This window comes from Acinonyx jubatus, chromosome B2 (assembly GCF_027475565.1).
Source record: "Acinonyx jubatus isolate Ajub_Pintada_27869175 chromosome B2, VMU_Ajub_asm_v1.0, whole genome shotgun sequence".
Classification (NCBI taxonomy): domain Eukaryota; kingdom Metazoa; phylum Chordata; class Mammalia; order Carnivora; family Felidae; genus Acinonyx; species Acinonyx jubatus.
The window spans coordinates 120,037,747-120,057,645 of NC_069385.1; the positions used below are offsets into that span (position 1 = coordinate 120,037,747).

At 46.2% G+C, this 19,899-nt stretch overlaps 2 protein-coding genes across 1 annotated transcript; one reads left to right on the top strand and one right to left on the bottom strand.

Moving 5' to 3' along the window:
* The window catches only part of LOC106966627 (class I histocompatibility antigen, Gogo-B*0101 alpha chain), a 388,211-nt gene that overhangs the window by 223,083 nt on the left and 145,229 nt on the right, over positions 1 to 19,899 (top strand).
* On the bottom strand, positions 6,520 to 10,008 carry LOC106975945 (class I histocompatibility antigen, Gogo-B*0103 alpha chain). The gene is made up of 8 exons (XM_053223384.1): positions 9,848 to 10,008; positions 9,256 to 9,525; positions 8,780 to 9,055; positions 7,898 to 8,173; positions 7,676 to 7,783; positions 7,211 to 7,243; positions 7,018 to 7,065; positions 6,520 to 6,887 (listed from the first exon to the last, which is right to left on the bottom strand). Exons 1-8 carry the CDS (start codon positions 9,918 to 9,920, stop codon positions 6,883 to 6,885), a joined length of 1,089 nt encoding a protein of 362 aa, XP_053079359.1. The 5' UTR covers positions 9,921 to 10,008; the 3' UTR covers positions 6,520 to 6,882.

A 19,899-nucleotide genomic window follows, 5' to 3' on the forward strand; every position in this document is an offset into this window, starting at 1 on the left:
CTCCCCAAAGCAATCTATACATTTAATGCAATCCCTATCAAAATACCACCAGCATTTTTCTTCTTTTAAAAAAAATTTTTTAACGTTTATTTATTTTTGAGACAGGGAGAGACAGAGCATGAACGGGGAAGGGTCAGAGAGAGGGAGACACAGAATCTGAAACAGGCTCCGGGCTCTGAGCTGCCAGCACAGAGCCCGATGCGGGGCTTGAACTCACGGACCGCGAGATCATGACCTGAGCTGAAGTCGGCCGCTTAACCGACTGAGCCACCCAGGCGCCCCCCCACCAGCATTTTTCACAGAGCTAGGACAAATAATCCTAAAATTTGTATGGAACCACAAAAGACCTGAATAGCCAAAGCAACTCTGAAAAACAAAAAACGGGAGGCATCATGATTCTAGATTTCAAGCTACATTACAAAACAGTAGTCATCAAGACAGATTTCTGCGAGCATGTGGAGAAAGGGGAACCCTCTTGCAGTGTTGGTGGGAATGTAAACTGGTGTAGCCACTCTGGAGAATAGTGTGGAGATTCCTCAGAAAACTAATAATAGAAATACTCTATGATCCAGCAATTGCACTACCAGGTATTTATGCAAAGAGTACAAAATACGTATTTGTAGGGGTACATGACCCCAATATTTATAGCAGCATTATCAACAAGAGGTAAACGATGGAGAGAGCCTGAATGTCCATCGACTGATGAATGGATAAAGAAGAGGTGGTATACAGACACACATACACACACACACACACACACACACACACACTCACACACACACATATATAATAGAATATATATGATTTATCCTCAACAAATCTCCGCGTGCATTTGAAAAGAATGTGTATTCTGTTGATGGCTGGAATGTTCAATAAATGTCAGATTTGTACTATTGGTTTACAGTACGGCTCAAGCCTTCTTTATGTTTATTGATCTCTGCATAGATGTTCTATCCATTATGGAAAGTGATATATTGTTTCTGACTATTACAGTTGTATTACCTGTTTCTTAATTTCTGTCTGTTTTGTTTTCATGTATTTGGCGCTGAGGTGACAATATATTCAGAATTGTTTCATCCTTCTGATAGTTTGACCCTTTTGTCACTATAGAATGTTGCTGTCTCTCTTTACTAGCATCTTTTCTTTATGTCACATACATAATATTCATTCACATAACATATGTTTATATATTTACATCATATCATGGTCATGTTATATTTTGTGTCCTATGAGTGCAATATTGAAGTTTTATCATGTTCTTTTTACTACCTATTCTCTCTAAAGTTGCTCAATCACAGTCTATTCCCGTTTGTACTTTACATTTCATGCTACAATTTCTCTTTTCCTTTGTGCAATTCTTTGTGTACATTTTTTGACACACAGGTAAAATGTAGATTTTTCTAGAGAAATTTGTTTCTTTCTTATAAATTTGAGTCAATATCAATCCTGGAAAATAATAAACTAAAATAATGACTTGAAGGTATTTTGATCCAAAATAGCAAAGCAAATTTGGATTACAAATCACAGAAGCGTTAGTCTGTGATTGGAAATTCTTTGAAGTAGCTGTTTGCTCACTTTGTGCTAGCTCCAAGCAAACCTCCTTAGAATAATATCTTCTTGTTCTTGAAGATAGAGTCGATGTGATTCGTGTCACCCTTTCCTGAGGACATGAATCTATGAATCTTTTGTTCCCATATTTTCAGGGAGGGATATTTCTCATGAAATAGAATAAGCTCTGGGCATTATTTCCTGTCTATTCAGTTCCTGAGCCTGAGAAGGCAAGCTAAGATTTTCTAGATTTGAAATACACCTTAAGTATCAGAGCGGCCATCATCCCTGGCTTTTTGCCCATTATTATATTTTGGCCTAAATGATTATTCTCTTGATTGTTTTTTTTGGGTGATATATATACACATCACCAAATATATGTATGAAATATATACATATATATATATATATATATAATACACACACACACACATATAATCATTGTTAGTCATTTTTATAAGAAGAGGCAGCTTTAAAACTTAGTCTACTGTGTTACTGGAAGAGGATCCCCATTCACAATTGTTTCATTTCTGAGATTTATCCAGCACCAGACCAGGTGGTAGAATACAAGTCTACCTAAACCAGTGGTGATCTGTGTCTTTTTTGAGCCAGCACTAGTCTGTGAATGTGCATCAGCCCACAAACAGATAGAGACAGAAATGAAAGTGAGACCTTATCTTGTCTCAGACTGGCAATCAAGACAAAAATAAGCCTGTATATCTTCATTGGATCTGCTAAAAACAGTTTGATTACTAGCTGTTCGTGGACCAGAGGTGGAGGAGCACAATGTCTAACCTGGAATGATTTTGCAGACTTTTGTGAGGGTCACATAAAACCTGGTAAATTTTGGATACTCTGCCCAGAAATACAGGCATGTACAAAGAAATATGAAGTGTCAGTGTATATATAAGGATCATCTGAAGTGTTACGGATCTGGGTAACGTAATCCTAGGAAGAGACAAAGGCTGGAGAAGACATTTTGAACATTCACTTCATCACCCGAAAGTGCTACTCCACTTACTTGTGAGTAGAACTGGAGTAGACAAAAGCTGGACCCCATAACAACTATCAAGGGGAAAAGTTGAAAGATGCCATTTTTTAGTCACTCCTTCCTCTAATCTGACCTGAGTGCCTACAATGTATCATATCAAGTTGTAGTCTCAAATCACTGTTCCAAATATTGCAATTTGTCATTCTTTTTCCATTCCTGGTCCCCAGTTGCCATGCCCAGAACTAGTACGCTCTTCCCACATAAAAGATTTCCACGTTTAAAAATCCTGATGGAGGGCAGAGACCATGGAGAGGAGAACCCATTTTGCCAAACAGCCTTTGGATGTTTTCCATTGGATGTGGCATGAAACTTCAGTCACGTGACCACCTGCCAGACTCTCTCTCAGGACATGGGACAGATGGGCTGGGACTGCACTACATGGCATTTGGCACAGGTGTTTGAGTGACAGTGGTGTCATGCAGTTAGTTGCAAGGGGCAGCAGCAACAGCAGTCTCAGCCTCCGGATCCAGCGTCCTATGTCAGGGGACTCTGTTGTGAGGGTGGCATCTTTACCCAGCAGCAGGGCCCTGGCTATATGTGAGCCTCCCCCTCGGGTCCATTGTGGGTTCTGTTCCTGTCTGTGTAGACTCAAGCCTGGTTTGTGACTTTCCTTGAAATAGAACAAGGCCCCACATTCTCTTTCTCTCATCCCAGTCTCTGTAACTGTGCACATGTAACACAAAGAGGGAGAAGTCGATGTAGGGAGTAGCATTAGAGAGCATGATTTCAGACTTTTTTTCACCAGTTTTACTGAGATATAACTGGCATACACCATTGTGTCAGTTTAAGGCTACAATCTCTTGATTTGATACATTTCTATGCTGCAAAATGCTTACAACCATAGCTAAGACCTGCACCGTGTCACATAGTCACCATTTCCTTTTGTGTGGGGAAAACATTTAAGATCTACGCTTTTGTTATTTCAGAGATTTTGTGTTGAGCTGATAACCACATCCTCAGTCTGCCACCTGGCTCTGCCCCCTGGGAGAGAAAATATGTATCTCCCAGCAGGTCGTGCATTTTTCTTCCTAGAAAAAACTACAACATTTAAATGTGGATGTAAGACCCCTTCCCACAATGAGGGCTCTCATCAGTGACTTCACTGCAACTCTATCTGGTGGAACCCCAGGATTGCTCGTGGGTTCATTACAAAACACTCAGGCCTCTCTCCACATACCCTGTTAGAGTGTTGAGCGTGGACCCAGGAATCACTACTTAATAAGCCCCACAGGAGAGGCTGAGGCACAGCCACGTGGGATCCTGCTTTATGTGCTTGCTGCTCAGTGTGTGATCTGAAGACCAGAAGCAGCACCAAACTTGTTATAAACCCAGAATCTCATGCTCTACTCCAGGTTGTCTAGCTCTTCCTAAGTCCAGGAAATTCCAGTGGACACTGAAGGCTGGGTGTCCCTGGAGTGTGTGCCTTCCAGGTGCAGAACCAGAACTGTTCAGTATGTGCGTGTGCTCTGATCAGCTTGCTTAGCACTGAAGGGTCCAGGGTTTGGTCCTGTTCCTTTCTCTTCTATGGCCATCATCCCTTGGTGACCTCATCTATGCTGAAGGCTCTAAACATCATTTATTTGGTGTCACCTCCATATCTATTCCTCCAACCTAGATATTTTCCCACCCTGCACTCTATATCCAGCTGGATCTTCGCTTGCTTTTCTAATAATCCCAGATTCGACATTCCTAAATTGGGTGCTTGTAATGCAACTTCCCCGAATGTCCTACTTCCAAAATCTTCCCTGTCTCATTGGAAGATACCCCTCCTTTCTTCTTGCAGTCTGAAGTATTGGATGCTGTCCTTGATTCCTCCCTCTCACAACCCAGAATTAATACATTATGACATGCTGCAAAGTTCATCTTTAAATGTATCCAGAACACACACACACACACACACACACACACACACACACACACACAAAATAACAAAAGTACAGTCACTTCCTGTTATTTTCTCTCCTCAAACCCCAAAATAAATCCAACATTCCCCCCTCCTGGAAACTGCACTGGCTTCCTACACTTTCCCTACTGGTCTCCCGCCCTTCACCTCTCGATTCTGCACAGCAGCAAACATGCTGCTAAGACAAGTAGTACGACGTGAACCATCTGATCTAAACCATCCGGTGACTCCATATGTCACTCAGAGAAAACTCAAAAGCCTTCTAATCCTAAAGTCTAGACATCTGACCGCATTTCACATGCTCTCTGCTCCAGCCACAGTGGCCTCTCACCCTTCCTTGAACAAGGACACGTTCCTGCCCTAGTGCGTGTGCCTGGAGGTTCCCCTGCCTGGAAAGAACTCTCTGAGACGTGCTCTTCAACAACTCCTTGTGTCCTGCACATCTCTCAGAGGTCAGCTTCCCAGTGAAGCTCACACTTACCACCCTAGTAAAGTAGCCACCTTCCCTGTCCTCCCACAGGTAACTCTCTGGGTCACCTTCCTCAAAGCACCTACCAATTTCCAATTTAAACACTTCCCTTATTTACCACATTTATAACAATATACAGTTGACTCTGAATTACACTGGTTTGAACCGGGGACATCCATCGATATGTGGACTTTTTTACAAAAGTGCTGTCAATGCACTTTCTCTTATGCTTTCTTACTATTTTCTCCAGCCTATTTTATTGTAAGAATACACGTTACATATACATGTAACATACAAAATATGTGTTAAATGACTATTCCTCTTTTCGGTAAGGCTTCTTATGAACCGTACATTATTAGTGGTAGTATTTAACTTTCAGGGGAGTCAAAAGTTATACTTGGATTTCTGACTGCTCAATGGGGTGATTGCCCTCACTCCCCACATTGTTCCAGGGTCAAGTGGAGTCTGTCCCTCACCCCTAGGACATATTCTCCACAAGACCAACATGTTTGCCTCTTCTTAATTACTGAGGTGCCCTAGATGAAAAAAATAGCGGGTCCTGCACGTGGCACACGAGATTATCAGTGGAACGATTGGTCAGCAGAGAGGACCTCTGTCTTCTGGATGAGACTCAGGCACAGCCAGTCCGTGGCAGCTCCCGCACAAAGTACCTCCACCTCACCATCAGTGCCGCTTCTACTTTCCCTCAGGGCTGCTCCCCCCTTCCTCTCTCTGCTCAGCTCCCCCCTCCCACAGCATTTCCCCTGCACAGCACAGCATACAGTTACAGTCCTATCTTCAGAATCACTGTATGTAGGCTCCACGGGGCCCTTTCTCCAATTAAATAGAAATCTACATTAGACCCTTCTTTATACATCCATGAACTTGGATGGGAGCAAGAACCAGCATCACTAAGGGCACGGAGAGGGGGCAGAGAGACAGGGAGGTAGAAAGTAAATTAAGTTGAAGAAGGATGAGAAACTCCCAGTTTCCTCTCAACCTCCAGAATCTAAAGAATAATCCAGAAGACAGCTCGAGAGGGAGGAGATGGATCAATCTGAAAATTCACCTCTCCAAACCCCAGAGACTTCTGTGTGCAGGGGCCACCAAGGCCTGTGAGAACGAGAGTCCAAAGAACTCCTGGTGCTGCAGCCCCTGGGGTCACCCGGGGAGAATGAGACAAGAACTTGGACACAAGAGCAAGAACAGGCCTGATGCTCCATAGGAACAATGGGGGGAAAACACCCAAAGATGGGGCTGAGGTCACGACCCAGGATGGAGCCTGGGCTGACCCAGTCACAGGAAGCTCTTGCTCCACAAGGTCCTGGTGACAGATGACGTCCATGTCCCTGTAGTCATGGTCCTGGTGAGACAAGGTTCCACAGAAGGGACAAGGACAAGGAGCAGAGACATGACCCAGCTGAGGAGGGAGCTTGACACACCAAGGATGCACTGAGCACCAACTGGACCCAGGCCCCGTCCCCGCTCGGCTCCTCCAGCCCTCTCCTGTCCCCACCTGCAACAGACACAGCACAAGAAATATGCGGGTTCTCAGGGCTTTCATTTATTTTCTCTTGCAATTTTCCAAATTTTCTCATTTATTACCTCATTGTCCCCACATACCCAGAATTACAAAACACAAATTCATATCTGGATTCTCATTTTCAGTAGAGGAAGTAAGGTGTCAGTATTCAGGCCAACATGAAGTAAAGACAGGAATGGAGACAGAACACGAATCAGTATGGGAAGGGTCATGGTGGGCATGGGGGCCACTCTCCTGCGTCCTCACAGTATGCTAATAGGAACACAGACACATCTGACACCATCTGAAGAAAGTCAGGGGACCTCGATGTCACCAAGTGGGAGTGTGAACAGATCCTGCATCGCTCAGTCCACCACAGGCAGTGGGTCTCAAACTGTGACAAAAAGTCATCATGAACACATTTAGGTCAGTCACATAAGTGCCACAAACTCAACAGCCCCCATGCATGCTCAAAGTGTCCCTAGTGCCACCACTTCTCCCCACTTCACCCTCCAGAGTCTTACCTTTAGGGGCGATTACAGACGAATCAGAACCCTGGGTACTGTCATCGCCTGGGGTAGAACAAACAAGATGAGATCAGAGCCACAGGAGATGAGACTAAAGGAGCAGCTATGGGCAGGGGGACGGGGGTGAGCTCCCCATGGGGTCCTGTCTACACTATCCCAGGGTTTCAGGGATCACTCCCTCCATACTTACATGCAGCATGAGAATAGCTTGGTCCCTTTCCTCCTGTGGAAGAAAATAGCATGTTAGAGACCTGGGACAGGTGGGCCATGTGATCCTAGAGCAACCTCCTAGTCCTGGTCCACAATGACATTTCCAGAGTTCTGACTGAACACCCAGGACAGGATTGGGACACATGAAGAAAGAGGTGTGGGGTCACAGGACCACCTGACTTGCTGGAGGTCTGACCTCAGCAGGGACCTTCCTCTCTGTCCTGTCACTGCTGGGAATCAGGTCCCCGTCACCAGAATTACCAAGTGAAAATCTGTTCTTCATTTTCACAAGTGCTTTGCTACAAAGTGAATGTTAGTAACGGCTCCAGAGTGGGCAGGTACATGTGTGTGGATAGAACTGCCCAGGAACCAGGCAGGACAACGTGCTACCTAGGAAACCCCCCAGCAGGACAAGTGAACTCCCATCCTCCCACTCTATTCCTACCTGAGAACTTCTTCCTCCAGATCACAGCTCCAACCACCACAGTGACCACAAGGACAGCCACACCAGCAATGATGCCCAGAATGGTGATGAAGGGCAGAGACGATGGCTCTGGAAAGGGATGGAAGGTGAGGGGCCCAGACCTCCAGCTTCAGTCCTGACTCTGAAATTTCCAGAAGGGCCCTGCTTTCCCTGACACGGGCCTCTACCCCAAACCCTCCTTACCCCATCTCAGGGTGATGGGCTCGGGCAGCCCCTCGTGCTGCACATGGCACGTGTATCTCTGCTCCTCTCCAGAAGGCACCACCACAGCCGCCCACTTCTGGAAGGTTCCATCTCCCGCAGGCCTGGTCTCCACAAGCTCTGCGTCCTGGGTGTGGTCCTCCCCATCACGCTGCCAGGTCAGGGTGATCTCCGCAGGGTAGAAGCCCAGAGCCCAGCACCTCAGGGTCACCTCACGGTCAGAGATGGGGTGGCGGGTCACCCGTGTTTTGGGAGATTCTGAGGAAGAAGAATCAGAGAATCCACACTGTGGTTTAGCTTTATGGGCCACTGAAACTGCATCCACATGACCATCCTGAGGTGGACAGGACAACTGGTCTGGATGGAAGAAGCACAAAACCCAGACAGCAGTCTAGCCTTTGGGATCTCCTGATCCTTGTTAAGTTCTGGAATCAGGGAGAGAGCCCGGGTGGGAGGCTGCAGATCTAAAGTGGGGAACACACTATAGTTCTGACTGTGGTGGAGGGTGAATGATTCAGAAAACCCGGAGTCAGATCTCCAAAGATGTTCTCAGGGAGATCAAAGCCTTGAGAGGGAAGGGCAGAGTTCACAAGGTGGCTGCCAGGGTCAGAGGGAACTGCTGATGGGTTATTTCTGGGATGATCTCAACAGGCATCCCAGGGAGAGACTGGATACCTGCCTGTGTTTTAGAGAAAAGCACCCTCTAGGGGAGTCAGCCTCTAGTAGGAATATGAACTTCCAGGCGGATCTCCCTCTTCCTACCCGTGGGAGGGGCGCCGTTCTGACACTAAGTCCATTTTCCCTTCCTCATGGGCAGCCAGCCCCAGTGGAGGGGAGATTAGGGAGGCCCCGTGGTCCCGGTACCTGCGCGCAGCAGCGTCTCCTTCCCGTTTTCCAGGTACTTGAGGAGCCACTCCACGCACACGCCCTCCAGGTAGTTCCTCCAGCGCTCCGCCTCACCCGCCTCCTCCCACTTGCGGCGGGTGATCTGCGCCGCTGTGTCCGCTGCGGTCCAGGAGCGCAGGTCCTCGTTCAGGGTCATGTAATCCTTGCCGTCATAGGACTCCTGACTGTACCCGCGGAGGAGGCGGCCGTCCGGTCCGACGTCACAGCCATACATCCACTGGATGTTGTGCGACCCTGTCCCCGCCCCGCCCCCAGAGCAGCAGTGATTAAGGTGAAACCGAAAGTAAACCCGCCTAAAAGCTCCCTCGGGCTTTTCCAGGGTCGTGGGACGAGGGTCGCGGCCTCGGGGCAGCGCTCTGACCCGGAGAATCGGGGCGACCCCGGCCCGTCCGTGGGGTGGGGGTCGTGACGTGGACCCGGGCTCTGACGCTCACCGGAATCGCTCTGGTTGTAGTAGCCGCGCGTGATCTGCAAGCTCACTGTTAAAGTCTGTGCGTTGTTCTTCTCGTTCCGCGTGTTCCGGTCCCAATACTCCGGCCCCTCCAGCTCCACCCACGGGGCCCGCGGCTCCATCCTCGGATTCGGGGCGTCGGTGTCGAACCGCACGAACTGCGTGTCGTCCACGTAGCCCACGGCGATGAAGCGGGGCTCCCCGAGGCCGGGCCGGGACACCGCGGTGTAGAAATACCTCAGGGAGTGGGAGCCTGCGGGCGCGGAGGGGCTGAGACCCCGCCCGACCCTCCTCCCCGCGCGGGGCCCGGGTCCCAGGGGGAGGCGGCCGGGAGGGCAGGGCGAGGGGGACCAGAGTTGGGGAGAGCAGGGCGGAGTCCGGGAGGGTCGGGGGAGGGCAGGCCGGGTCGGGGCAGGAGGCGGGTGGGGTGGGGGAGGGGAGCCCGGGTCGAGGCCCGGGTGGAGGTCTGGGTCCCGGCGGTGGACAGTCGGCTTCCCCGGGGGTTCCGCTTCCCCGCCGGGCGGTTTCTTCGCTCCTGCCCCTCAGAGTCCCTTTCCTCCCGAACCCGTACTCACCTGCCCAGGTCTGGGTCACGGCCAGGGCCCCCGACAGCAGCAGGAGCACAGTTCGGGACATCAGGAACCGCATCCTCGGGGTCTGGGGAGAAATGTGAGTCTCAGGAGGCGGGTGCGGAAACTTTATACCCCGGAACCGCGGTGCCGCTGATTGGCTTCTTCGGAAATCGGACACTAATAATAAGAGTGTGAACCGAGGCCGCGTCATCAGTATCCAGGCAGAAGGACCTGACACAGGTTGTGACAGGGAGACGTGAAACCAGGGCCGATGGGGACTCCCCAACACTGGGCTTCCCCGCCCCCGACGCCGCCCTGGGGCCAGAGTCCCTGAGAGGCGGGCCTGGGGACCTGGGACTTGGCCTGGACGCCTCACCTACTGCACAGAGCGCTCTTCGTCCCACTGTGTCCCTGAGTCGTGGACCAGGAGCTGCGTGAGTCACTGATTCTCCAGCATTTTGTTCTCAGGACATCTCTACAGTCTTAGAAATTAGTGAGGCTCCCAGGGAGAATTGTGTGCCTGTGGATTCTATCGATCCTTATTTACCACAGCAGGAATAAAACAGGTTCAAATATTTATTAATTCATGTACAATCACATGAAACAGAAATATTGTTTGTATGGGAAGTGACAATGTTCCAAATAAAAGGGGCAGTGAGAAGGGTGGTTTTCTTTCATTGCAAGTCTCTTTCTTGTCTGTCTCCTTAGAAGACCACTGGATGTTCAGATTTGCTTCTGCATCTATTGTGTTGTTTTGTTCGAAGTATATGAAAAAATTTATGTCCTTGACCAAATATAGGAGAATAGTATGTGTTATAACCTTTTCAGATAATTATGGATATTCATTTTTGATACTATATTAAATCTACACAATGTGTAGTTTCTCTAAGGTTATTTGCAAACTGGGACCTGAAACAGTATCATTGAGTGTGTCTTTCTCTGTTACATTAACTCCATAGGCCCATCTGCACATGGAACGGATCTTGTCCTAATGCATAATTGTTTTTAAGTAACGTGTTGTGTGTTGTTTCACTAAGTAATATAGATGTTCTAGCATTGATTAGAGTGGAATTGAATTATCAAAAGTCATTTGTTTTGGGGCACCTGGTTGGCTCAGTTGGTTAAGCATCTGGCTTGGGCTCAGGTCAAGATCTCACGGTCCATGAGTTCAAGCCCCGTGTGGGACTCCGTGTTAACAGCTTGGAGCCTGGAGCCTGCTTAGGATTCTGTGTCTCCCTGTCTCTCTGCCCTACCCCTGCTTGCACTCTGTCTCTCTCTTTCTCTCAAAAATGAATAAACGTTAAAAAAAATTTTAAAGAAAGTCATTTGTTTTAATATTACCACAAATCCCAACAGACAAGGTGGTCAGTACTGAGAAGCTGTCAAGCTTCTGGGTGGGTCACAGGTTAAATGGGACGGGCTCATGGGTGATGGGTTCTAAGGAGGGCACTTGTGATGAGCACTGGGTGTTGTATGTAAGCGATGAATCACTCAATTCTACTCTTGAAACTAATATTAAACTGTATGTTAACTAACTGGAATTTAAATAAAAACTTGATATAAACAAAGAAATGGTAAAAAGCAGTGATTGCTCAGTAACCAGCACAGGGAGATGTTTGGTGTTTTGTGGGTCGTACAGCGCCTTGTTTTTGTCTCTAATTAGATAAAGTAATGTCATGGTTTCTGAGTGTCCTTGTGTGCTGTTTATGTTCCGTGAGATGACTGGCTCATGTCCCACAGGAATAATATGGCCCAGTGGTGGCATCAGTCAGCTTCTGACCACACTGAGGCCCAGCTGTCACTGTCAGACCAGTTCCCGATGTGGGGGCTGCTGTTTCTTCTATCTTCAGTTGCATATTTTAAAATACGTACAACCCATCAATAATAAAGACTCAGTGTTTTGGGAGCCTGGGTGGCTCAGTCAGTTAAAGGTCGGACTCCTGATCTCATGGTTTGTGAGATGGAGCCCTGTGTCAGGCTCTGTGCTGACAGCGTGGAGCCTGCTTGAGATTCTCTCTCTTGATCTGTCTCTGTCTCTGTCTCTGCTCCTCCCTGCTACTCGTAGTCACTTTGTCTCTCTCTGTCTTAAAATAAATAAACTTAAAAAAAAAATCTGGACGGACTTTTAAATCCTTAAATATTCCCATATACATTGGCCCTGTTAGGGTTCTTAAATATGTTTATTTCTTCTTGTATCACACCCTGAGGAGAAGCTTTCTCTCAGCTTACGGATTGTGCAACTTTTTCACACTAAAACTACTCCCAGAATTAAGGTAGGTCTTAGGTTTAATATTTCATAAGCAGGAATATTGTTCATGGTCGTTCCAGACCCTAGTTCCAATACTTATCCCTTTGTCATGGAGTACCTCCTTCCTGTCTCCTAACATGTCTGCCAGATTTGGTTACTGTTCTCTGTATCTCCTCAGAGGCCGATTTGCTCAGGAAAATCCAAAGCAAAGGAGAGAAAGGAAGAGTAATTATACTTAGAGGAAAAAAGGAATCATGTAGTGGGGAATAAGAGGGACTTAGTGGTTTCATGTGGAGGGTGTACTTCCAGAAATCTCCCACTCTGGCACATTGTCATTCTCCCCCCATACACACACCCATGGGCCCACATCCCCCTACTCTCCACATAAAGGCGAGATCTTTGTGAAGTCTGTGCAGTGTTGCATTGCCCTGGCCCAGCTCCTGGTGGAGCAGAACTTGCCAGCCATTGCCATACACTGTGAGACCCTTCAGGAGGAGAGGTAAGGGAGAGATGGAAAGATGTCTTGTATCCTTAGGAATGAATGAGATCCCTGAGATAAAGGACTGTGAACATTTTTATGATTGTCTTTATGACAAAGGCTTTCTTGGTCACAGTAGTTTAAAGGTCTTCAATATCGAATTCTTGTGGCCAGCAACCTATGTGGCCAAGGCATGGACATTAAGCAGGTGAACTCTGCAATCAACTACCACCGGCCTGGCGATTCCAACACCTACCTGTAAGCTGCACACCCACATGGACCTCCCAGTGTCCTCTCCCAGCCCCTGATTTCCTATGTCTTCATACATTACACCCTCGTCCCTCCTTTTGGGTGTCTTCCTACTTTGGGGTCTTCCAGTGCTACCCTCTTTCTCCTTCCAGGAGGCCTGAGCAGGCCAGTTCCCCCAAGGGCTTGGCCATCACATTTGTGACAAGTGAAAAGATCCTCAGTGAGGTGCAGGGTCACACTGAGGGCAGTAGCAGTGAGCGGCCTGATGAGATGGACATTTTCTCCTCCAGTGAGTATTGATCCCATGAAATTGGTTCCTCCAACTCTCCAGAGTCTCCTTGTTCCTTAGAGACTTTGTCTTGAACCATGTAGTCCAGAGAATGGTGCCTGATGCCTAATGGGTGCCTGACAAGTTTATGCGTCCCAACCTTGATACCATGTTGGGATGTTTTGTTCATTTCTACGTCCGGTCCCTTTCCTCTCTCATTCAATTAATTTTTTTTTGCACCTCAGTCTCTCCTCTGTCCCCACACACCACACGAACACCTGCATGTATAGGGGTTTGTGTTTCTGCCAGTCTCACTTAGCCTTCCCATGCCTTATTGTAACTGCACGTTTTCTCTGCAGTTGCAGCCATGGGAGAGGACGCACCCATTCACAGAGCCTGATGCAGGTCTCACACCCAGGAACCAGGAGATCATACATGACCTGAGATGAAATCAAGAGTCGGATGCCCAACCAACTTACCTCCAAGGCACCCCTACAATTATACTTCCTAATTAATTTCTTTAAAAAAATATTTTAACTTTGAATATAGCTGAAAGACATGATTACGTTAGTTTCAGGGGTACAACACGGTGACTCAAATTCTGTATACATTTTCTTTTTTTTGACAGAGACACAGCCAGAGCAGGTAAGAGAGGCAGAGAGGGAGAGAGAGAGAGAGAAAGAGAGAGAGAGAGAGAGAGAAGGAATAAGAGAATCTCAAGCACGCTGATTCCTGCAGGGCTGGATTCCATGACCCTAGGACTATGAGCGGAGAACCCACTGCCACCCAGGGGCCCTTCACCCTCTGTCTACACCATGCTGTGCTCACCAGAGTATAGCTGCCACCTGTCACCAGACAGTGATGTTACAGTATCACTCATGATATTCCCTGTGCTGTGCCTTTTTATTCCTAAGACCTGTTCCTTCCATAACTGAAGCCTGTGTCTCCCACTCCCCTCACCCACTGTGCCCACCCTCCCAACCTCCTTCCCTCTGGCAGTCATCAGTGAGTTCTCTTTATTTATAGGTCTGATTCTGCTGTGTGCTTGTCTATTTATTCATTTGATTTGTTTTGTAAGTTCCATATATGAGTGAGATCATGTGGTACTTGTCTTTCTCAGTCTGATTTCTTTCACTTAGCAGACACACTGCCCTGTTTGTCCATCCATGTTGTCACAAGTGGCAATATCTCATCCTTTTTGTGGCTGCATAATATTCTATCATGTGTGTTTGTATATGTGTGTATATACCACACATCTTCCTTACCTATTTGTCTATGGGTGGACACAGGTTGTATCAGTGGGACTTTTACAAGAACCTCAAACGCTGAACATCATGTGGGATGAGGGCGCCCCATGGTGTCCACAACCCTGTCCAGGTGCTGGAGCTCAAGGAGACCCTAAGGAGGGCCTGGCTGAGGAGGAGAAAGGCAGCTGGGTCTTCTCTCCTTAGTCCTGTGGCCGCACGTGGGGTGGAAGGTCAGGGGACATCCCCCACTGCTCTGCTCTCAGGTGGATTCTGACTGAGAAGCCTGAGTAGGGTCTGGACTGTAAGTCTGGTAGACATGTCTGAGAGAATCCTGGGCATCAGTGGGGAGAGGAAAAAGGTTCTGAGCAGCCCTGGAGTCCACAGGGGTCAGGCTCAGGGGTGAGGCAAGATTGCAGGAGAGGAGAGCTCAGGAGCCCGTGCCATTGCTGAGGTGTCTGTGTCCCTGTGCACCTGGTCCTCCAGCCCCATGATGGTGATACAGGGAAAACTGAAAAGTAGAAACACTTCCTTGTACTCCTATTTCTAAATGTTTCAAAACTAAGTGAAACAAAAATCATTTCTGATGTGGAAATAGCATCTAAATGTCTATACAATGCTTCATAGTGTGGACATGTACACTCACAGTTTGTAAGTTGAACCCACATCAGGCTCTGGGCTAATAGCAGTGAGTTGGCTTGGGATTCTCTCTCTCTCCCTCCCTTTCCCTCTCTCTCTGCCCTTCCCCTGCTTCTGTACTCTCTCTCCGTCTCTCAATAAAAATAAATAAACCTTAAAAATAAAAGAATTGGTGTTTTCACTTTTGGGGGGTGAACACCCAAGAGTGCAATTATTGGATTATATGACGAGTCACTATGCTATAACCTGAAAGGAATGGAACAGTGGGCGTAAACTACACTCAAATAATAAGAAAAAAAAGATAATTAGAAATATTAGAGAACCCTTTGGAAAGGAAGACACGAAATGTCACACACCTATATTGGTAATAAATAAACACAAAGAAAATGAGAGTGTGGAATATGTAGAGAGACAGGTCCTAGAGGTGTGGTGATGAGAGGATTGCAAAGCAGGGAACTAAGACTCTCCAGGACCCAAAGCCTCAGTCCGCTGGCTCAAGCCACTTTTATTTTTGCAAATTGTTGACAACAGCAAGCACATACAACATAGTATTTGGCATCTTGACAGGTCATGTACCTGCAGTGTTTTCCATACTGGGTCATCAGTACATCTGGCACCAGATAAAACATTCTTATCCCCAGGGTGGCGCCCGGATGATGTCCTTCTGGAGAGAACCATAACTCCCAGTGGCTTTCTGTCCTGGGAATGAAACTTCTTTCAGTTTCTTGCTGCTCTGTCCCTTTCCTTCAGGACATTCTTATGGTGCTTCCAGCCTGTTCTCCAGCATCTCCCCCTTTCTGTCTGTATACGATGGACTGTAGGAGGACATGGCATATCCCGAACTGTTGGTCGATACATTGACAGGCTCATCGTCTCTGGCACCAGACTGTACATGCAATGATAAATACACCACATATTAATATAAACAGAATAGCAGTAAAGAAGCTAAAAATCTTAACATGCTCTATAGAGTTTAATATTCCTCATCCCTCTGATGTACTTTCTAAGATCTTAGATCCAGATAACATGTCCAGATTGGTTTTGAAAGTCTCATATATCTGTGCTTGCAGATGTTGAATGTCCATAGACATGTTAGATTGTCCGAGCAAGTGTCTCTAACATCATTCCATGGAAATTTAGTGTTATTAAATGGTAATGGGGTTACACATATTGATGTAGTGTTCCAATCACATTGTAATGATACTTGTCTTTGTAGGCTCAGTAACTGATCTCCCAGCAGCATGACACAGCCTGTTGTAGGCCTGCAATCTCACTGGACTGTCTACTGTCAATATCCTGCTGTGTCTTCCAATGTTGGTGTGATTTCTCATGCCATTGTTGTAAAAATTGTACTGTCTGCACAGATTGGTGCAACGAGACAGCCGCAGTAGCTGCAGCCACAGTCACAGCAATAATGCCTATGAGAGCTGCAACAAGCATTCCAGCAAACCGGTCGGGATCGGGATCGATGAGGAACTCCCCTAGAGTGTGGTTCATCAGATACATTTCTGAACAACGTTGCCATGGTCAAGACACCTGAACCGGCAGCCACAGGCCAAGTTGTTCTCTAAATAAATATAAGCTTTCGGGTGACAGAGTAAGGGTATAGAATTGTTAAGACAACATATATATGTATAAAGAGCAGTTAACACAGATTATAAGGGCATCAGAATCAATCCCAACTCTCTGTCCTTTTAATAGTATGCATGGCAAACGGACACAAGCCCGTATGTACCAGGTACTATTGACCGTGAAAGATAAAGTAGAAATGTTGCTGGAGCTGTTTTTATACTATGTGCCCTTCCAGGTATGGAAAGGGTGGGGGGCAGCAGTTAATTTCCATAGATGCTTTTGTAAGGGTCCTGGTTTAAATGAGGACTGGGCGCAGAAAATCCCCCACTGTGCCAAACAATTGAGCCATTAGGAGTGGTGGGGATAGTATGATTATGCACACACCATTGTAGATTTTGTAATGAATTTTTAAGGTGAGCTGAGCCCATAGGGTTCCAATCAATGATGCTTCCATAGGAAGTATTTAAAGGAACTCGCCCTATGTCCCCTCTACATGCTTCCTAAGTCACCCATTCGTCCCATTCTGACAATGTACAAGTAGCACAAGATGGAAACACCGGAGGAGTGTCATTAATTGTAAGATTGGAGCCAATCAGAGAATGGGCTGATAGTATGAACATATGTTTGTGCCGGGTTCCATTTTTAATAATAGATAGCCATGCTTGAGGCTGACTTTTGAGGCTGTGTTTCCCATATCCAAAACATATAGGAGGACCTTCAATCCCTATAGTATAATCATCCATAACAGTACCTTCTTCATTTGGCCTACGTGGTCCTCTGCTGTCAAATGGCCCAGGTGTCCATTCAGTGTCATTTGTATACACCGACATGGGAGAGTCATACCAATTGAGTCATATCCTGACTGAGAGGTGGATGAGGGATAGAAGCCCAGGAAGTATAGTTATCAGTGCTTACTGTAGTAGTTATAAACACAAGCATTGCAAGGAAAAGGTGAGCAGGAGTTTGTGGGCTGCAAGTCTGCATCAATATTTTTTCAGCATCATGTGTCAACCTGTTAACGTGTCCCCAAGTAGGAGGTAATGGGGTTACCCTCGGAACCCTAGGAAGAGGGTGTGGTGCATTGGGCACAATTATCAGTTTCTGGATGGACATTCTGTGAAACTCTTTGACTAGTGGAGTCATGGTGAACTGAGGTCGCTTGGATCGGCTCATGCTTGGGTTTTAAGCTATGACTGGGTAACCACTGGTAACCTTGATCTGTGAAGACATAAGCATACCGTTTGCCCCACACAACAACCTCTCCCTTTTCCCAGTGTCCCTTCTCATCCTTCCAGTATACCAGGTGATAAACAGGGATGGCCTTTTGCTTGTGCCAGTGTACCTCAGCAGCAGGACATGTATGGGGTCCTTGTGTGTCCAAGAAGTTTAAAGTATATAAGGTACAATGTAATTCGTCCCGTGGTGTCGGTCTAAGTCCTTCTTCTTTTCCCCTTTTGGTTTAATTAATATATTTTTAAGTACCTGATGAGTGCGTTCTATGATCCCTTGACCTTGAGGGTTATAGGGAATGCCAGTAAGAGGAGTAATTTGTTGGGCTGCAAAGAACCTTATGAGATACATATGCAGGGCCATTATCAGTTTTAATGCATTGTGGGATACCTAGAATTGCAAAGGTTTCAAGAAAATGAGCAATAACGTGCATAGCCTTTTCTCTGGTACATTCCGTGGCCCAGATCTATCTGGAGAAGGTATCCACAGTAACACACACATAAGAGAGCTTACCAAAAGCTGGAATATGGGTAACATCAGATTGCCAAAGTTCATTTGCCTGTCGTCCACGAGGATTCACTCCAGAGGTGTATGGAGCCACAGTGAGGGGCTCGCAAGAACGACGGGCACTAACAGTGTCTTTTGACTGAGTATGTGTTACAGCATGTCTATAGGCAAGTCCTCGGGCATTACTATGGTGAAGCATATGCTCCTGTTATGTCATCTGTAAGGTGCCTTGTAATAAATCATCAGCAATGGAATTTCCTAAGGCTAACGGTCCAGGAAGGTTAGAATGACTGCGAATATGAGTGATATGTAAAGGGTGTTGCCTATGGAGTATTAATTCTTGTAAATGCAAAAACAGATGATGTAATTCATTTCATAGAACAATATGTACGGTTTCAATATTTAGGACTGTGAGCCACACATATTGTGAATCTGTCACAACATTGAGGGAGGCAGGTACAAGACGCAACAATTTATAAAGGCTGCTAATTCAGCCTTTTGGGTAGATGTATAGGGTGTCTGTCAGACCTTGGAAATAGGACCATGTATAGAAGGTCTGCCATGACCATTTCCATCTGTAAAATATGTGTCAGCATCAGCTAAAGGCTGTTTTCAATTTCTCTCTGGCCAAACCCATGATGTAGCCTTGAGAAATGACAAAATTTTGTCCCTTGGATAGTGACTGTCTAACTTCCCTACGTAATCGGACAAGGCTATTTGCCTTTGTGTATTAGTTTGGTAAGCCATATCAATTTGTTGATATGATAAAGGAATAATTATAGAGGAAGGATCACCACCATAAAGCACATGTAGTTGCGTTCAGCCTCTGCAAATCATATTCCCAATTTTATTCAGATATATGGTAAGAATTTTAGTGTCCTTTTTTGGTAAAAACAGCCATTCGATGATCCCCCATCCTGCCGTAAGACTGCAGTTGGAGAACATGGAGTAGGAAAAATCAGTAATTGAAGAGGAACATTAAGTCGAATCCAAGTGAGCTGACAATTCTAAATATGATTTTTAATCATTGTAGTTCAGCCTCTGTTTCTTTTGTGAAGACTCTAGGGCTGTTAAGTTTGGGATCAAGGGCTAATGTTCCGAAAAGATGAGATAAGCTAGAAGTTGGGATTCCCAAAGCAGGTCGCAACCAATTTATATCTTCAAGTAACTTCTGGAAATCATTTAAAGTTTTTAAATTATCTTAGCATATTTGTACTTTTTGGGGAACGATGGTTGCTTTGTGAATTTTTGCACCAAGATAAAGGAAGGGATCTTGGGTTTGCACCTTATCCTCTGCTATTATTAGGCCGTATTTGGGCAACAATAATCTAGCGGCTTGATAAAGATCTTCTACCTGTGTAGGCGTTTCTGCAGCAAAAAGAATATCATCCATGTAATGATAATCAACACCTGTGGAAACCAAATTCATAATTGTGAAAGCGGCGGATTAACAAAATGCTGACACATAGTAGGGCTATTAAGCATACCTTGTGGAAGCACTTTCCATTGATAGCGTTGCACAGAAATCATATGATTGTATGAAGGTACAGAAAAAGCAAATTTTTCTCTATCATCTGGCTGTAGTAGAATTGTGAAAAAACAATCTTTCAAATCTACTAT

Excerpts from the sequence above, each read along its gene's own strand:
- LOC106975945 (XM_053223384.1), bottom strand. The coding sequence starts at position 9,920 with ATGCGGTTCCTGATGTCCCGAACTGTGCTCCTGCTGCTGTCGGGGGCC. Across the intron at positions 9,526-9,847 it reads CGTGACCCAGACCTGGGCAG|GCTCCCACTCCCTGAGGTAT; the intron begins GTGAGTACGGGT and ends CCGCGCCCGCAG. Across the intron at positions 9,056-9,255 it reads CTACAACCAGAGCGATTCCG|GGTCGCACAACATCCAGTGG; the intron begins GTGAGCGTCAGA and ends GGGCGGGGACAG.